This window comes from Podarcis cretensis (assembly GCF_951804945.1).
Source record: "Podarcis cretensis genome assembly, chromosome: 5".
NCBI lineage: Eukaryota > Metazoa > Chordata > Lepidosauria > Squamata > Lacertidae > Podarcis > Podarcis cretensis.
The window spans coordinates 36,196,366-36,216,099 of record NC_137174.1 but is presented as its reverse complement, the minus strand read 5'-3'; the positions used below and the strand labels follow the sequence as shown (position 1 = coordinate 36,216,099).

The window sequence follows — 19,734 nt, the reverse complement described above, 5'->3', positions numbered from 1 at the left end:
AAGTTCACATTAGGATCTAAGGGTGTCTGTCACATTCTCTGATGAACATGGCATTGATGGTTTTAATGGCCATAGTCAGGATAGAGGCCTGAGCCATAACAGAAGGACAGGAAAGAGAGGTTGCTGTAGTCAAAGTCGTAAGATGACTACTAGGCTCACCTGTGCAGAAACATGTGAACCAGAGTTGTCAAACAATTTGTTTCAGGATCAAATATGGCAAGAAAAAGAGAAGGAAGGATGCATCACAATGCTCCTAATTCAATAAGGTGGATGGAGACACTGTCCATGAATGAAAATGAGCAATATTTTATTTGTTTATTTAGCAAATAGTTTCTAAGTGGTTTGCAAATGCAAAATCAATGCATAATTAAATGAAACAATGGGCAATCCATTGGGGCATTAAGTCACCCTTAATTAGAAATACACACACACACACACACACACACACACACACACAATTAACATCATAAAACTAATGCAATAAAATCAGGAGTTCATTTCAGGAGAATGCCTGCCTTAACAGGTGTGTTTACATGATCCAATGGAATACCAACACCTCTTGTATTTTAGCCAGGAGGGAATTCCACAACACTGGCACCAGCAGTGAAAAAGCCCATTTCTGTGTTACCATGTCTTCTGTGAGGAGGCAAAGACTTGGAAGGATAGATGAGAAGTTTGCTCTGTGTTGTGCTGAGTTTTAAATGGTGATGAAACATCCAAGCCGAATGTTGCTGCAGGCAGCAGGAGCTGCAAGACCGGATGGAGATGAAGATTTCTGAAGAGAGAGCTGGGTGCCACCAGGATATGGATCCTACTGAAATGGAAACTAGTGAGAGAAGCTTGGAAATGGATCCCTGAGGAACTCCATCCAAAAGTGATGGTGTTGCTCATAAGTGAGATTAAACCAAACCTAGGATGAGATTCATTTGAGTGTCGTTCATACACAGACACTTTCACATACATGTTGTTGTTGTTGTTTAGTCGTTTAGTCGTGTCCGACTCTTCGTGACCCCATGGACCAGAGCACGCCAGGGACTCCTGTCTTCCACTGCCTCCCGCAGTTTGGTCAAACTCATGTTGGTAGCTTCGAGAACACTGTCCAACCATCTCATCCTCTGTCATCCCCTTCTCCTTGTGCCCTCCATCTTTCCCAACATCAGGGTCTTTTCCAGGGAGTCTTCTCTTCTCATGAGGTGGCCAAAGTATCGGAGTCTCAGCTTCAGGATCTGTCCTTCCAGTGAGCACTCAGGGCTGATTTCCTTCAGAATGGATACGTTTGATCTTCTTGCAGTCCATGGGACTCTCAAGAGTCTCCTCCAGCACCATAATTCAAAAGCATCAATTCTTCGGCGATCAGCATTCTTTATGATCCAGCTCTCACTTCCATACATCACTACTGGGAAAACCATGGCTTTAACTATACGGACCTACAGAACTTCTCAATTCACTAAAACACCTTGCTTGAGAAACCAGTTAGGACAGGTTTTGCAAGTGTGCATGAATGCAAGAAAGCTTTAACATATCCACCAACATTTCTTCAATGAAATTCTATTACATGATAATTATAATAAAAATTTTATTATTTATACCCCACCCATCTGATTGTGTTGCCCCAGGCACTCTGGGCATCTTCCAACATATATAAAAACATAATAACACATTAAACTTTCCCTGGGAAGAGGGATTGATTGTTAAGCTACTCTGACAACTGTAGCTCTGTGAGAGGAACAGGGTTTTCTTAGCAACTCTCAGCACCCTTAACAAACTACACTTCCCAGCATTCTTTGGGGAAATGATAACTGTTAAAACGGTATCATAGTGCTTCAAATGTATGGGGCAAATGTGACCAAAACAATGGACATGATCCAGGGAAAAAAATGAAGCACCTTTAAATACTAGAAAGGCTTTCCACACCAGCATAGCACAGCATAGCACAGGGTTTGTTGTGACAGGTGTTAAAGAAAGATGTGTCAATAAAGGAAATGAAGTTGAATCCATCTTAGCAAAGTATTTATTTACAGAGACTTCCCCATCAATTCTATGATTTTGCTGTACATGAGCTCGGGGGCACTGAGGCCCCAGAGAAAATCCCAGTGGTTCCAGTGTGGTATATTTTCATAGTAAATCAGGTTAGTGATACGAGGAAGTAAGAAGTCAATATCTCCTGGGGTTGCAATTATGTCATTCCCCCCAAACCACACTGCAGTTGGCACAGTCATGTCCTCTATTTTATATTCAGGAGGAAAGCTCTGGAAAGTAAAAGACAGAGGATCATTAAACACCCATAAACACACAAGTGTTCTTAGTGACAGCATCTTGACACAATTCAGACTGCCTGTGGGCTGTTCACAGGATTATATGAAGGATGGGTTTTTCTTGATTCTGACTGGAACACTCATGGTCTTCTAACATGCTTTGAATAGGGTTGGAGCTCACATATTTCTAAGCTTCTAGGCATGTGACAGAAACCACAATCACACAACTACATACATCCAGGCCCTCCCTTCAGACTATGGCCAAATGTGTGGTCTGAGGTTGGATCCAGCAGAAGGGTGGGGTTGAAGGAGCGGCTAATACACACATTCCTGTGCCCACCATGCTCTCAGATTGTGGAGGAAAACACCTTTAGGGAGCATATTCACATTAACTCAGAGCTATTGCACTATTGTGGTTAGATTGTTGAACTAGGACTTGGAGACCAAAGTTTACATCCCCACTCATTCATGAAGTTCATGGAGTGACCATGGATCAGTCACAATCACTCTAGGCTTAATGGGGAGGAGGAGAACCGTGTGTGCTGCCTTGAACTCTGCCGAGAAAAGGTGGGATGTATATAAATAAATGAATAAAATAATTGAGCTTTCACCTGGGAAGAAATCTAAATGGTTAACATTATCTGGGTTGTGCTGGTACGCAACAAGTCTCATTTCAGACCCAATCTAAATAAGTGTCCTTGATGCAGAGTTCTATTTTCACTGTAAAAAAAATAATTGCTCTCTCTTACCTGGTTATATATTGCCTGATTCTCATCCCCGTAGTCAAAACACCTGAATATTCCCGATTCTCTTACCTATCAAAATAATAGGAAAGCCATAGATATTATATGATACGTATTACTGAGGATTGTGAAAACCCTGCCGTTGAGAAAACTAAATCTACAATATTGTGGAAATGTAAAGGCAGCTTACAAAGAGGTTTACAGGGACTTCCCAGGGAATGTTAAGTGTACTAACTCTTCCGTAATTCTTAGGTGTGAGCTTTGAAAGTTTAGTGTTATATAAAACCTATATGAATTTGTGATTTTGAGTGTACATGCAAGCATAGAACTCTATTCTTCAAAGTGTAAAACTCTCTACCTGTTTCCAGTGTACAATGTTTTTAGATGATGTTCGATCTGGAAAGTGAGCTGCATATACATCCAGTCGACTCTGCAAGTAAAGTTTGAAAAACAACACTTTTTTAAAAAAAAGAAAGAAAAGAAAACAGAAAAGCTAGTGGAAAGAAGAAGAAAAATATCAGTTACCCTACAAATTAGTGCTACAACAATTGCTGGGGCAGCTTAGTTGAGAAAAAGGGTGAGCTAGAAAGTATACAATTATGCATACTTTGCAAAGAATGGAGAGAAGAGGGACATTATGCTCCCCCTTGCAATTACAAGAACAAGATTGGCTTTAAAAGGGGTTAATACAAATTCATGGGTGACATAACTACATGGCTATGTAATGTCTCTAGTGACAGAGGCAATATACCTCTGAGTAGCAGTTGCTGGGGAAAAGGACTAGGGAGATTGAGGCCCTGCTTGCGGATTTCCTATAGGAATCAGGTTGGCCACTATGAAAACAGGATGCAGGCATGCTAACTCCATGAGGAATCCCAAAGTAAGTAGAACAAAATTGGGGTGAAACACACCAGACGTGCATGGCTTCAAATGTATGTGATCACTCCATGTTTGTTTTCTTTGCAGTTGTTGGCATCTGTTTGTCTTGAGAAGCGGGTAGAGTGCACCTCTGCAGTGCGTTAGCTACTGCTAAAGTCACCTCCTTGGAGTGCAAGTCTGGGCAATGTGCATAGAGGCTGCCCAAATAACAAGACCCCTCTCTCGGCCTTGCTGATGTGGTCCAAAGGAAAGCAGAGCAATACATTTGGCAACAGTTTGGCTGCAGGAGTTGCCAGAAGGAGGTGTACAAGGCACCATCCAAACAGTCTTTGGATTTGTGTAGAGCTTACTCAGCCTTTTTTTTCCTGAAGATATCCCACATGGCAACAGAAGTTTAGGATCAGAGTCTTCCTTTTATTAGAGGGGCTACTTTCCCAAGTTGATGAGCCCCATCTGCCCCTCACTTCTCTCTAGAGCATGTGCAAAAAAAACCACCTTCTTGACTGTTGGATCCACTATTGGTCCGCTCACATGCAGGGGAAGCCCCTAACTCACTGAGAGTTTGAGACCCATCAACTCCCCTCACCTGGTTTAACCAGCCAGTCGAAGCTGTTCCTGGAGTGTGGCCACTAGCAGAGCTGACAGCTTCTAGGAGCCACAAGTAAGAGCAGAGTGCAGGGTGGGGGGACAAAGGTGGACAAACTACCCCAGAAGGAACATGACATGTCCCCCATCAAAGGTACTACCCCTCCCTATACACCCCACACACCCCTCTTTGCAGTACAGAACATTTCTAGTCTTATTTATGCTAATTTCCCGGGTCTTGTTTCACAGGAAATATCAGTTGGCAGCTGCTCCATCTACTTCTCTCACATGCCAAAGACAGAAATAAGCACCTGGGATAGCACCACTTTGTGGTGGTAATAGGGAACTAGGAAGATATATCTGATTGAAAAAGGGACCAGAATAAGAACTTGAGCTGTTTTACAAAGTGAAATTTGGGCAAGCGATTCCAGAAAACATTGGAAGTATAGTAGAAATGAAGGCATATTTGTTTTGGTTGGTTGGTTGGTTGGTTTTTTAAAAAAACACTTTCTGATCTGAAATCAGATCATATCAGGGCTCCAGACATGTGCATCCCCAACCCCCAAACCAGTAAAAGTCAGTGGCTGCAATGCTACACCCATTTCCATGACAATAAATCCCATTGAACTGAATGAGACTTGCATCTGAATAGACATGTGTAGGAGTGTGCTGTAATAGGGCAATGCTAGGCACATCTACTCAGAAGTTCTCTTCTGCTCAGTGAGACTTGCTTTCCATGCATACCTGACTTCAGTCTTCCTCTAAGTGAGCTTTCAATTTTCCATGGGGCTTTTCACCCCTGAAAAAATGGAACCTCATGAAAATTCAGCAAACCAGTAATTAGCTACTGTGACTTCTTCACACATCTACATACCATATTTATATTTGTAAAATTGATTCCACCCGGAAGGAAAATGGTATATGCACAGCCTGTATGCAGTAGTGAAACACTGCATATTGTGTTGATGAAGTATTTCCAAGCCTTGTAAGGCAAGTAAAATTCTCCTCTGACAAGCAGCCCCTGCAAAGATATAAAAGGTGTTACTTATATTGAACTTTAATTGTTTTTGTCCGACTGCCCTGCGCATCCTCAGCCCCTGTAGGGTATGAGAGGGATCCCTTCCAAGGCCTAAGCCAAGGTTCCTACATCTGAAATTCAATAATGTGGCCTAATTTTAAACCCATACACTGTTGTCATGTCTCATTGGGGGGGGGGGGGTAGGCTCTAGGGACAGGGTTTAGCACGTGGGCTCGCAAAATGTGTTACTTATATTGAACTTCAATTGTTTTTGTATGCAGAATTAGCTGTGTCTCTAGAGGTTTCCTTGTTGCTGTTTGCACCTCTTAAAAGGTTAAAATTGGAGAGTGGGAGGGGGCACCTATATTGTGATCCCAATGTCCAGCATGCACCAGGGGCACCTATTCCATCTCCAACCCTGCTACATTCAGTGAGAAAGCTGAAAGGGGATTGTAAGACTGAAAGGATGTTCTCTTTCTATACCAGTATAGTAAAACATTGGTTCTTTTCTGTGTGGCATTCTGGGAGATTTTGAGAGATTCTGGGAATCACTATTGCCCTCCCTTCTTGCCTTTCTTGAAACACTCAAGCTTCACCTTTTAATCCTATAGCTATCTTTCTAATCCCTCTTTGCACATACCAAAGATGTACCATGCACAACATTCCTTTTCTTAGTTCACCTAAAGTTTACCCTGATATATTTTACTTCAATATATAATTGATTATGTGCTCTTATGTTATGATCATAACATTAGTAATTGCTTTAGACATATTATAATCAATCTTAGTTATAAGTGGATTAAGAGCTTTCATACCTGTCTAAGCTCTACCTTGTTTAACAGTCTTTGAACTATTAAAGATTAATGTTTATATGTAATCCTGCCTTGTACCCGCCTTATGCAAATATTAACCAATCAGCAATGAGTTTCTTTGTCTTTATGTTAACCAATCAGCCACCAGCACACTGGTGGCAATGTTTGTAATACTCAATAAAAGAGAGATGCTGGAGGCTTGCCGAGGAGGGAACGTCTCTCGGATCATCAAACTCTTTGTCTGTCCTGATTCTCCATTCCTACATAAGACCATTCAGCTGAACATGCCTGGTTCTAATTGCAGGGAAGCTTGCAAGGATAATCTGACTGATCTACTTAGCAAAGGAAGGTTGGGATGATAATAATAATAATAATAATAATAATAATAATAATAATAATAATTTATTTATACCCCGCCCATCTGGCTGGGTTTCCCCAGCCACTCTGGGCAGCTTCCAACAAAATATTAAAATACAATAGTCTGTTAAACATTAAAAGCTTCCCTAAATGTCTTCAGATGTCTTCTAAAAGTCTGGTAGTTGTTTTTTTTCTTTGATATTTGGTGGGAGGGCATTCCACAGGGCAGGTGCCACTACCAAGAAGGCCCTCTGCCTGGTTCCCTGTAAATTGGCTTCTCGCAATGAGGGAACCACTAGAAGGCCCTCGGTGCTGGACCTCAGTGTATGGGCAGAACAATGGGGGTGGAGACACTCCTTCAGATATACTGGACCGAGGCCATTTAGGGCTTTAAAGGTCAGCACCAATACTTTGAATTGTGCTCGGATATGTGTGGATGGATGAATCTGACAATTACATTTCTCTCGGTTTCTCATTTTCCCACACTTAAGTTCAGTTTTTCACATTTCCACATTAGTTTGCAATTTTTATTTTTAAAAAGTCCACATGAAAATTGTCATTGTCCATTTCCCAGATACACACTTTTTTGTACGTAATTTTGCCTAGTACACACAATTTTTATATAGCATTTCTCCCTTTATAATGCATTCCAGAAGCTATTTTAATTAATGTATGCATTTATTTGCACATTTTACTTCAGATTAGGAATTTTTGAGAAATGAGCAATTGCGTGCCAAGTCACCTGAGCCACAAAGTGCCCAGGAGAACAATAAAGCACACTGACACGAAATATATTGGTTTATGGGTTCAAATAGGTCACAACTTAATTGGTTACAGATGTGAGTGGTTTGGCTTAGGGCCTGGGGTGAAACCAGGCTATATTTTGACTCCTGCCCACCTGCAGGGAGTCCACTTAAGGGTAAACCACCATTAGGGGCACCGCGAGGGCAGGGGCATCGCAAGGTGGGTGCAGTGGGTGTCACCACTGAGGAGGGTTACAAACTGGCGTGCAGGGTCTCTGAGATGCGTGGCTCAGCGTGCTGCAGGCCCCGCAGTGAGTGCCACCCACCAGTTTGTCACCCACCTCAGTGGAAAAAGACTGGGAGAGACTCTGTGGCTTGGGCGCCTGCAGGCTCTGCACTGCCCCAAACCGCCCGCCCGCCACCTTCCCTCTCAGCTGTAGGGTGGCTGAGGGGGAGGATGTAGGCAGACCCCTTGGAGGCCCCACAGAGTGTCCTGCCCCTGCTGGCTCCGCCCCCACGCGAGCCACCCCAGGCACCCAATCAGCTTGCTCCACTGCTGCCTGAGGGGTCCCTGTAAGGGCTGTGACATGGCCCTAGCCCACACCCAGGCTTTGAACAGCATTCACACCCTGGATCCCTTTAACATGATAACCTTACTGAGGTGGACAGGCGAAGGCTACAACCTCCCTTCCATCCAAACAAATGCTCACCCAATGCCTAACCTCAGAAAACCTGTGACGATTGCTACTAGGTGGGCGAAAACCAACTGGCTGGTGCCAACTTGCCAAGTGAAAAAAATCCTACCCAGCCCCAACAATATAGCAACTGACAATTGTCCATCGCAAGGTCATATCTGAGCATAGCATGAAAAGAGGCTGAGTGGGTCAGGTGAACCAGCGATGGGGCGAGAGACAGGGTAACGGCTGGCTGCGCCATGGTTAACTTGCCCACGGCTACACTCATACTGAGAGCTGATTGGCTGGTGCTGTCCCATGAGGGCAGAACCCCAGCAACAACAATGCAGCCGGCATGATGTAGGTAAGAGGTGGCAACATTCCACCCCCTAAGCGACTGTTGTGACCCGGGATGCTGAATTTGATTGTATATTGTTTTTGAAAGTGCATATTTGGTACATTTGCTTATAAATGCAAATTGTATTAAATTTCTCCTCCATCCCTTTCTGGGTGTGCAGCAGACACACCTGACAGATGCATACCCAATCACTGAAATTAATAATAAATAATAAAGTCAATTGATGTGATTGGTTCTCAAACACATTTTTGGTAGATGAAATTTTGCAGTGCATGAATTGCATGTGAACAAAATTTACTTTTTATCTAGCATATTTCTAACTTGCCCTGCATTCAGAATAATCTCAGGGGAACACAACATTTCTGCAAAAATTGTAGTCTGTTATATTCTTCTATAGATACATGCAGTTTATAGAATCTTTCTTTTCTTGCACACAGTAACCTAGATGAGTAACCAGAAATATTTGTCACGGGTTTATGGTAGAAGTGACTTTTAGGGACCCATTAGCTTTGCATTTCTTGATTTCATCAGTCATGAAATAGTGATTGACCAGTACCTTGGATGAATATTCAGGAAGGAAGACACCAAGTTCGAAAGGAAGACTTGTTGCATACCTAAGAGAAATCACAGGAGCCAGGGCAAAGAATGTTTTGATTTTTTGAGACAGCTCTGGTATGGCTGAAAATGCTATGAGGCCTAAGGAGAAAGAGGGAGGGAGAAAAAACACAGTGAGCATTTAGAATCATGTTCAGTGATTCTCCAGTTTACCAAAAGGGTATTCCCTGACCTGAAAGCAGAGATGCAGAGCCTGTGGCTGGCCTAATATTATTGACTGGGGCTGATGGAAGTTGGAATCTGACAGCAATCTGGAGGGCTACAGATTCCCCATATGTATTATAAATGATCACTGCAGCTGCTGGGAGGAAATTGAGGGATAGCAATAGATCTACCAAGGATGGAGAAACCCGAGTGCTACCTCTACCACTGCAACTTTGAAGCCACCTGCCAGGAAAGGAAGGCAGTTGTTGTGATTATTCTGTTCTCGAAATGTTTCCCTCTTAATTATATGCTCATCAGGTGAATGAGCAGATGAACTCTGCCCCTTGAGCTACCAAAAACTACATAGTCGTAGCCATTCTAGACTTTGCACTCAGATCCTGTAGGTCTTTCTTGATTTAAGAACTGGCACCACTGTACCGCAATGGAAAGATAGTCTAAGGTAAATGGTGCAAGCACATTTTCTTGTTACTGAAGAGCCTTTAAATCAATCTCACTCTGAGAAATTGTGAACTCTAGGTGTACGTAAGCAGCAGGGCCAGAGCTCTTATGGTAGATGATGGGGCACGTTTTAAGGTTCCATCACCTAACTTCAGAACCTCTTTCCTCCCCTCTTTTGAAGCTGATGGGTGGTGGAGGCAAGAGGACTAGTTGAAGACAGGTCATTGGATGTATCTTACATTCAGGCTGGTGATTTCTGTCCCCTATCTATATCTACCATCTATATCTATCTATCATCTATCTATCTATCTATCATCTATCTATCAATCATCTATCATCTATCATCTATCATCTATCATCTATCTATCTATATTAAAAAAGCTGTCTTCTCACTTTTCCTGAAAAGCCCTATGTACTCCATAGTGGAGTCAAGCAAGGTCACAAAGGGAATGCAGACACAACAGTGCCAGGGTTGGCGCAAGATTGACTCCCAACACAGAAAAAGGGGATGAGCAGCATATAGTGGAACAGCTGCCTCTAGAATCCAAAACAGCAAAACACAGGACAAAGTGAGCAACAGAGGGGGGGGGGGGAGAAGGGAGAAAGAGAGAAAGAGATGGGATTGTTCAATTTTAACATACCAATGCTAGCACCTTCAGAGTAGCCTACATAATACAGTTGCTTCTGCCCAGTTTTCTTCAAAATAAAGTTGATCACTGCTGGAAGGTCATACATGCCCATTTCATGGAAACTGAAATAGTAATTGGGAAATAAGATTGGGCTTTTTAAAATTTTATTGCAAAATTAGTGACTCCTATGAGCTCACAAATATTTCACATTTGGGCCGGTCCACTCATGAAGTGAGGTGAAGCAGCTGCCTCAGGTGGTGGAAGCCCCTGAGGCAGCAGCCTTGCAAGTACCCCTCATACCTTGCCACCTCCACCACTGGTGGAGAGGTGGTGTCAGCATTGGCACCCATTCATGGTGAGATCTCATGGAGCATGAGAGATCAGGTGAGATTTCCGTGAGATCTGGCGAGATTGCACCATAAACCAGTGCCAATGCCGCTTCTCCTCCAGTGGCGAAGAGAGTGTGGAGGGTGGGCAGAGGTGGTGCCAGTGGAAGTGGGCGCATGGTGGTGGTGCCAATGGAAGTGGGTACATAGTGGGGCACCACTTCCCATTTCAAGTGGTGAAATGGGATGCACCACCCCTGTTTTCCCTAGAGTTGCCTTCTGGGAAGTTTTGTTTGAAATGTGTGTGTGGAATGAGATGATGGAGCCACCATCTCTACTCTCCACTTTAATTTTTTTAGCTATGGGTTCCAGCAACAGAACATCACTAAAAATCACACACATACACACACAAGAAAATCTCATGAAGGGGAATCACACATAGAAAAAGGCTGTAGAGTGTGAAGATCCCCAGTGACTGCCAGTCAGTGTAGACAATACTCAGGTAAATGAACCATGTTTGCTTGAACCATGAACCATGCCATCAGAATAAATACATTCCAACAACGTAATCCATTCCAGAAGCCCATTCGGCTTCCTAAATGTTTTACAACTGAGGCACGGCTTCTGATTGACTGCAGGAGCTTCTTGCACTCAAGCAGAAGCCGTGTCGGATGTTTGGCTTACGAAAAAGTTCAAAACCCAGAACGCTTACTTTCAGGTTTTCGGTGTTCAGGAGCCAAAATGTTCCAAAACGGAGGTGTTTGGAAATCGAGATTTGACTATGCTTGGAAATTTCATTAATATTACCTACCTTCATAATTGGGATGTGGGTGGCGCTGTGGTCTAAACCACAGAGCCTAGGGCTTGCTGATCAGAAGGCGGCGGTTCAAATCCCTACGACAGGGTGAGCTCCCGTGTTCAGTCCCAGCTCCTGCCAACCTAGCAGTTCAAAAGCACGTCAAAGTGCAAGTAGATAAATAGGTACCGCCCCGGTGGGAAGGTAAATTGTGTTTCCGTGCGCTGCTCTGGTTTGCCAGAAGCGGCTTAGTCATGCTGGCCGCATGACTCGGAACCTGTCTGCAGACAAACGCCAGTTCCCTCGGCCTATAGAACAAGATGGGTGCACAACCCCAGAGTCGTTCGTGACTGGACCTAACGGTCAGGGGTACCTTTACCTTTTTACCTTCATAATTTGGTATTGTATCACAGCTGATTGGCTAATAACCTATGTCCCAACAGTGACGAATAGGTCAGCATAGTTGAAGTGGGAGATAACATTGTCAATGGCTGTAAAGCTGTTCCTTTTTTGTTCAAACTACCTGAAATCCCAAAATTCATCCTGGTCAGTTGACAAATGTTGGTGTCTCCGAGACCAGCTTGACCCTCTGCTGTTCCCCAGCCAAACATCATAGCCAGCATCCGCTAATATGAATCCAAAGCTGTTGTTGGCCAAATTTTCAACCCAGTAGCTAGCATCTGTAATCAATCCATGTTGCAACAACACAACAGCCTTGGGACCTGTTTTGAAAACAAAGTCTTTGTTTTAACAAAGCAGACAAGAATTTCTGTGCCCTGGTAACAAAGATGTTTTTTGATGAATCTCCCATATTCCTAAAACATTCTTTATATTACAGTACATTACATCCATAAGTTGGTTGGGCTGTGGTCTCATCCAATGGCATGAATTTGAGCCTTGATTGTAGAGGAGGCTTGTTAGCAAAGCGCTATTCAAGCATTCAAAATATTTGTGAGGGATTAAAATGGGAATGGGAGATAGGCAGGCACCCACCAGCTGTGCTCCCAAGGCCCCAGTCAACACTGGATGTGTCTGCCCTCTCACTGTCTTTCCCGGAAAGTCTCATGGGAGCTTGGAAGCATGCCCTGCTCAATGTGCTTCCAGGGGGATGCCTCCATGTGGTCCTGGAAAGTCAGGGTTCTCACTTATGGGGAGGACTATACGGTAAGTATGTTCAGCTGATAGACTACGGATTTTGTTGTTGCTGCTGCTGTTGTTGTTAAACACACATAACAAGATACCTCCCACTGGAAGATTTTTTTGCCCAAAGGGTATTCTGTTAATTGTCAAATAATAGCCATCATCCGTTAACACTTCGTACTCTTCGCTGGGGTATCCATTGTAGGAAATCACCTCACTCTGAAAAGAAAAAAATAAGAAAAAAATGCTGAGAGCTTTTGATTCGGAATGGCTTAATCTATCTGCCAGGAAGGAGACATTTAAGCAGTATGTGAACAGTGTCATTATACAGTATAGTCACCAGATGGCACAGGAGATGGTTGAGTTTCTGCTGTTTGTTCTCTTCTTGATTAAGAGCTACAGATATCTTCATACACTACATTCAACAAGCGTACCATCTGTGCATTTTTGTACACAAATTGTTGAGTTGTACATAGTGATATTCACATGTAAATTTCATCAAAGGTGTGCCTTTGTTTACAGCAGTTGAGTTGTGCAACTGTTGTTGACTCCTCAGAGACAGATGTGGGTTGATGCTGCTAATTTTGGTTTACTGTCAGATTTAGACTCAGGTCTTAGCCACACTTCTTCTTGTCCCACCACTTCTCTCTGTGGAAAACAGCTCTTTAGCACTCAATAAGAGCAGACGGCAATTCAGATTTTATCCAGATTGACGTTTGCTCCAATTTAGGGCTAAAGTTGTTTTTCCATGGGAAAGGAGCGAGGCAAGGGGAAAATCCATTGGACCCATTCCTAGAAGGTTAGGGCCAAGCAGAAAACCACTCAGACCCATGTTTTCAAGGCACAGGACAAGCAGAAGTGTGGATGAGCCCTCAGGCATGACCTCAGAGGCAGGTAGTGCTTCACTGGCAGGAGGCAGCGCTGAGGCCAAGTCAGACAGCTCTTCTTTGGCATTTTGGATGTCTTGTCAGGACAGAGGCAGGACAGAGGCTTGGGCCTTCCCTCATTCCAGGCCTCACAGGCAGTGGCGTAGCAAGGACAGGTGGTACCCGGTGCGGAAAATTATTTGTCACACCCCCCCCCCACAAAGGACTTCCTCCCAAATTTTGGGTTCCTTCAAGCCTACTGACATCTCCCTCTTTATGCATGGATGGTACTGTTTTAGCTACAATAAGAATCACCACTTGGCTAATAAGTATAGAACAGGGGTGGCCAACTCTCAAGACACTGTGATCTACTCATAGTTATCATTTATACCCCAGCCATTGTGGGCAGCTTCCAGCAAAATATTAAAATACAATAGTCTGTTAAACATTAAAAGCTTCCTTAAACAGAGCTGCCTTCAGATGTCTTCTAAAAGTCTGGTAGTTGTTTTTCTCTTTGACATCTGGTGGGAGGGCATTCCACAGGGTGGGTGCCACCACCGAGAAGGTCCTCTGCCTGGTTCCCTGTTACTTTGCTTCTCGCAGTGAGGGAACCGCCAAAAGGCCCTCGGCTCTGGACCTCAGTGTCCAGGCAGAACGATGGGGGTGGAGACGTTCCTTCAGGTATACTGGACTGAGACCATTTAGGGCTTTAAAGGACAGCACCTTTAAAGGTGCTTCAGAAGAAGTAGCCATAAAATCAGTGGACCATGCTTATTTGTCTTACATTTTCTGCTATTTTTATTCAGGTTTGACAGAATATAAATACACTGTATAAATACATAAGCCAGGGCATATGAACTATATAAGTCTTGGTACAAATGTGGGTGGTACGGGATGTGGGTGGCGCTGTGGTCTAAACCACTGAGCCCAGGGCTTGCCAATCGGAAGGTCAGCGGTTCGAATCCCTGCAACGGGGTGAGCTCCCAAAAAGTGCAAGTAGATCAACAGGTACCGCTCCAGCGGGAAGGTAAATGGCGTTTCCGTGTGCTGCTCTGGTGTTGGTGTTCCATTGTGCCAGAAGCAGCTTTGTCATGCTGGCCACATGACCTGGAAAAACTGTTTGCGGAGCGGACAAACGCCGGCTCCCTTGGCCTGTAAAGCGAGATGAGCGCCGAAACCCCAGAGTCATTCACAACTGGACTTAACTGTCAGGGGTCCCTTTACCTTTACCTTTACCTGAACTACATTAAACATGCAGTTTATGTACTTATGCATGCGTGTTTACCTTGTGCAATTATCAACATTTATTACGGTATGTATTTGAGACCCTAGAATTCCTGTAACAATATGAAACACACAAAATATCTCATGAGGGGCAAGGTGAAGTGTCAGAGCAAACACACCACAACTAAGAGCAGAAGCTGGAAATACCATATGGGAAGCCTCCAACTTGGGGACATTCTTCTCACATTGTATTATGTGTATGCATCCCTTTATTCTGGCTTTGGAAAAACACTGATGATGCAGTCCAAGTAACAGTATGCAGCTTTCTGTCTCTGATGAAGCTCCTGCATTTTTAGAGAACTTTATGACTAGCTGAAATTCAGCAAATGACACTTTTCTCTACCTTGCATCTTCATGCTGGTATGTCGACAATGCTGATCAAGTGGTGCCATTTTTGTTCAACAGCGTGTTTTCTCTCTACTATGACCTAATGCTGTGTGCTATTGAATTTTCCAAAATACATCCATGCTTCCCTTGGGCAGAGGTAAGGTGTAGGAGTTGATGACTAATAAGGGTATTATAGATAAGAATCGATTCACCTTATTTGGTTAAAAAAAGGAACAACATTGTGTCAGCAGTGCAAATATCCTCTCATCAAATGACCCAATATAATTTGATTAGTTAAATAAATAACCAGCTATGTCCAGACATATAGGTCACCTACTTGCAAATTAGATTACTCTGCTTACTTACAGGCAGCACATTGATTAGTAAACACTTAGGTTCCTTTTCCTTTCCTTTTCCGCATCTTCTATCCTGCCTGGCTATTAAGGCAGAACTTCTAATTTGTAAAGGTAAAGGTAAAGGTAAAGGACCCCTGACATTTAAGTCCAGTTGTGAATGACTCTGGGGTTGCGGCGCTCATCTCGCTTTCAGGCCGAGGGAGCCGGCGTTTGTCCGCTTCCACAGACAGTTTTTCCAGGTCATGTGGCCAGCATGACTAAGCTGCTTCTGGCAAAACCAGAGCAGCGTACGAAAATGCCATTTACCTTCCTGCTGGAGTGGTTCCTATTTATCTACAGTCATACCTCGGTATAAATACGTTTCAGGATAAGTATTTTTGGGTTGTGCTCCGCAGTCACCCGGAAGTAACGGAGCACGTTACATCCAGGTTTCGCTGCTCGCACATGCGCAGACGGTCAAAATGATGTCACGTGCATGTGCAGAAGCGGCAAAACACGACCCATGCACACGCAGATGCGCTGTCATGCCTTACGTTCTGTTCAGGATGCGAACGGGGCACCGGAATGGATCCCATTCACATCCTGAGGTGCCACTGTACTTGCACTTTGGCGTGCTTTCGAACTGCTAGGTTGGCAGGAGCTGGACCGAGCAATGGGAGCTCACCACGTCACGGGGATTTGAACCGCCAACCTTTTGATCGGCAAGTCCAAGGCTCAGTGGTTTAGACCACAGCGCCACCCGCAACCCAAAAACCATTCTGGCTCTTCTAAAGATTTCCTCTGCCTCCTTAATCCCCCTTGCCTGAGAACAGGTAGGCAGAGAGCAATCAGGGGAAGTTATTGAAGGGATTCCTCTCCTATATCTATGAACCTCCTTTGTATTAATTGTCATTGTTTGCCCAGATGCTCTGCATTGAGTGGCATGGGCATAGCCAGGATTTATGTTGGGGGGGCAGAACTGAGTTGTCTGCAATGCAATTGGTCGGTTTGTTAAGTATTTTTATTTATTTACTTGATTGTGGGGGGCAGCTACACCCCCTGGCTATGCCCATGGTGAGTGGGGAGAATTCCTTTGCATCCTTGCAGGATACTGGTGCAAGGCAGGAGGAAGGTTTCCTCCCCACAGCAGAGAGTCGGAATTTCGGGTGGGAGGGGGCACGCCCCCCTAACATAAAGGCTAGCCCCCCCCAAATAAAGCCTGGCTATGCCCATGGAAGGGGGGGGAGTGTCTCTGAGTGCAAAGATAAGGAGGGGATGGGTGAAAAGCTGTGCAATCTTCATCCATCATAGAACAGGGAAAGAAGGGAGGATGGAAAGGATTTGGGGGGGGGGGTGACAGAATGAAGGGAAAGCAGGAAGAGTCTTCCCCCCCACCCCATCCTACCTTCTCACTCACAAGGAGCTGCAGTGAGAGCTGCTCTGCCTGAAGCCCATACAGTCAAATGACTGGCAGGTTAGTGATACCTGGATGTTGTAACCAGTGGTGAAGGAAGGGGGGGCACCGTTGTAGAGAAGCACCTTTGCAATAAATAAAAATAAAAAAATCCTGGGGGCCCGATCCTGCCTTCCCTTGCTTTTCTGCTCCCTGATCTCCAGGGAGGTATGATTTTTGGGGAGGGGTCATCCGATCTCCGTGGGTCTCCACGTGCCAGAGATAACCAGGGAGCTCTGTGAAGTTGGCCAGGAAGTTGGTGGCGAGGAGGAGGAGTTCTGAAGAAGAGGGGACTGGGTGACTGGAAAGTTGCCTGCTTCTGAGACTGGAAGCTATTCTCCTTTTCAGTGCCTGCTTTGGAGAAGAGAGGTCCTTCACAGAAGATGATTTCCCTAAACCCTTCTGTTCAGTTTGAGCTGACCTCACAGTTGTTCTCTCTGCATCTGCTTTCATTCTCTTTTCTTCCCCTTCTCCTTCTTTTCTTTTTAAAAAACTTTCTCACAGATCACTCACTATGCTGGCATTTTGCTGGTCTCCCACCCCTGCCTTGATTGGAGGGATGGAATAAATTTTATGTCACATCGCTTCATGAATTGAGTAAGAACAGGAAGAGCTGTTTGACAGTGGAACGGTAGCTGGGGGGTGGGCACGCTTGCCGTGGCTGGAGAGGGAAAGGCAAAGCTGGGCGGGGACAGAGGCTGACGAGGGAGCGAGGGCTTGGAGAGGAAAGGGAGCTGGGAGAGAAAGGGAGGCAGGCGGGCAGGAGGGACACAGCTGGCAAGGCGATTGCCTGTGAGAGGGGCGCTTCCCGAGTGAGGGTGGTGCATGGACAGGCAGGGAGAGCAGGGCCTGGTCAACTTGCGCATGCACCCGGCCACAGAGGTGGGAAGGGGACGCATCAGCATCACAATGAAACTCAACCCCACTCGGTTCCACTATACAGGCAGCATCGAGTTCAGCTGGCATTTTGTCACCCCCATCATGATGGCACCTGGTGCAATCCACACACCCCCCTTCCTCCGCCACTGCTCACAGGCCACTGGCCCAGGATCAAACTCCCCCCCCCCTGTTATCCCTCCCTCCTCCCTCCTGGCCAGCCCTGTCAAGAAGTCTCCACAAGGCTCATGATACTAGGAAGGAAAATGGAAGCACTGTTGGTACTCTTTGCTTCCTGTTTTCCAGGCTCATCGGTATCACTTCAAGGAATAGTTTTGCATTACCCTTTAGCTTGTATGTCATCACTCCCAATTGCATCTCCCCACCCCATGATGTTATTGACCTGGGATTGCCAACACGCGGCCCTGTGGATGTTGTTGGACTAGAACTCCCATTAAACCCTGACCATTGGTCCTGCAGGCTGAGGTTCATGGGATTTGGAGCCCCATAACAGTTGCTTGAGGGGACCTTGTTGGCTACCCCTGTTCTAGACTGGGGGAGGAAAGACAGAAGGAACAAACACTGCTCTTTTGCATTTCAGGCCTATCTCAGGCCTGCCTCTAATAAGATTAATAAAAGATTACGTAGCTTACGACATTCATGTGAACTTCAGGATTTGTAACTCTTCCTCTCCTACTCAAGTCTTCTAGGATACCAAATAGGCAAGCAAGTGCAAGAAACCACAACTTCTTTCCATAAATCTATTTAATAAATGGGGTGGAAGAGGAGACAACAAAGTAAGGGGGGAGGATCTTACATCAATCAATTATGCTAGCAAAATATATACACTTTATTCATATATTCCAAAATGTATAAACTGCTCTACATTCAAAGAATACCTGAGTAGCATACAAAAATACACTATATAGATGGTCATTTTAAACCTAGTACAAATCATGAAACAACCTTAAAAACATGATGCCAAAGCTGCAAAAACCAAGGAGGCTAATTTGGGAAGAAAAGTTTTCAACCAACATCAAAATATAGAACTTGCTTCCTTTCTAGGGCAGGAATTCCAGGGAACTGGAGCAGCAGTGCTTAAGAACACATACTCAAGTTACAACATGCTCTATGAACAGGTGCATGTCTCACCATGAACAAATCTTTATCCACAGATCTCAGCGACTGAGGTAGGCTGCACTGGGAGAGACGGCTTCCCGGACCTCTTAGTCCATAAATGTCTACGAGTTTGTACAAAAGTAGTCAAACCTTGAATCTAGCTAAGTAGCAAACTGGCAGCCAGTGCAATGCTTTCAAGCAAAGGTTTTCCTAAATAACTTTTTTTTGTACTAGTCGCAGCTGCATATAAAGCACGTTACAGAAATCAAGGTTAGAAGTTATTCTGTGGCTCACTGTTGGCAAGCTCTCTCTATCAAGGAACAGTAGCAGCTGGCATTTCAGTCAAAGATGGGAAAGGGACTCCTAGACAGACCAGTGGGTCATTCGCACATGCACCAATAGTACCTGACCATTGGTTGGGAGTGATGGAAACTGGAGTCCAACAACATCTGGATGGTCACAGCTTCCACACTCCTGCTTTAAAGCGTCTTCTTAAAAAAAAAGTTGCTAGCTACACCATACGTTGTTTGACCACTGTTGCCTTTTAAACTCTGACCCCAAAAAGCCCACTTGCTGTTCTCACTTTCCATTTAAGTCTGTCTCCTTTGAGAGCACTAAGGAAGGACCAACATCAAACTTCTTAGCTATTTATAGGAGATGCTGACTGTCAAAGCTATGAACATCTTTGATGAGAGCCAAACATAGTAAGAAATAAAGATTTGCCAGACATAGAATAAGTGACCATATTACCATTCTGAGTCCTCTTGCTGTGCTTTGACAGGAGCAGGATTTTCAAATAATGCTTCCTTCTACAGCACCAACGTTAGTAACCACTAGAAATACGCCTTCTTCATGTTGCACAAGAAGGGATTTGTTTATCTGCTAGCCAGTTCTTCAGCATCCATTCTCAGCCTCCGCAACATGGCAGTAATGCTGTGGCA

At 44.5% G+C, this 19,734-nt stretch overlaps 1 protein-coding gene across 2 annotated transcripts; it reads right to left on the bottom strand.

Annotated features, from left to right (window-relative positions):
• Positions 1-286: 286 nt before the first annotated feature.
• LOC307216286 (lipase member M-like) lies at positions 287-19,734 on the bottom strand. Of its 2 annotated transcripts, XM_079976439.1 has the most exons (10): positions 19,544-19,732; positions 18,328-18,435; positions 12,635-12,752; positions 11,917-12,115; positions 10,284-10,393; positions 8,981-9,120; positions 5,337-5,483; positions 3,357-3,428; positions 3,005-3,070; positions 287-2,249 (listed from the first exon to the last, which is right to left on the bottom strand). In XM_079976439.1, exons 1-10 carry the CDS (start codon positions 19,544-19,546, stop codon positions 2,016-2,018), a joined length of 1,197 nt encoding a protein of 398 aa, XP_079832565.1. In that variant the 5' UTR covers positions 19,547-19,732; the 3' UTR covers positions 287-2,015. The 2 variants fall into 2 exon arrangements, with proteins under 2 accessions (XP_079832565.1, XP_079832566.1); XM_079976440.1 differs by lacking the exon at positions 18,328-18,435 and having other exon boundaries at positions 19,544-19,734.

Bases quoted from the DNA above. Each gene is read 5' to 3' on its own strand.
- LOC307216286 (XM_079976439.1), bottom strand. The intron at 12,753-18,327 runs GTAAGCTACGTA...TTTTCTTTTCAG, and splicing joins CTGAAGTTCACATGAATGTC to AGTGAGGTGATTTCCTACAA. The intron at 9,121-10,283 runs GTATGTTAAAAT...CTTTCTCCTTAG, and splicing joins CTCTGAAGGTGCTAGCATTG to GCCTCATAGCATTTTCAGCC.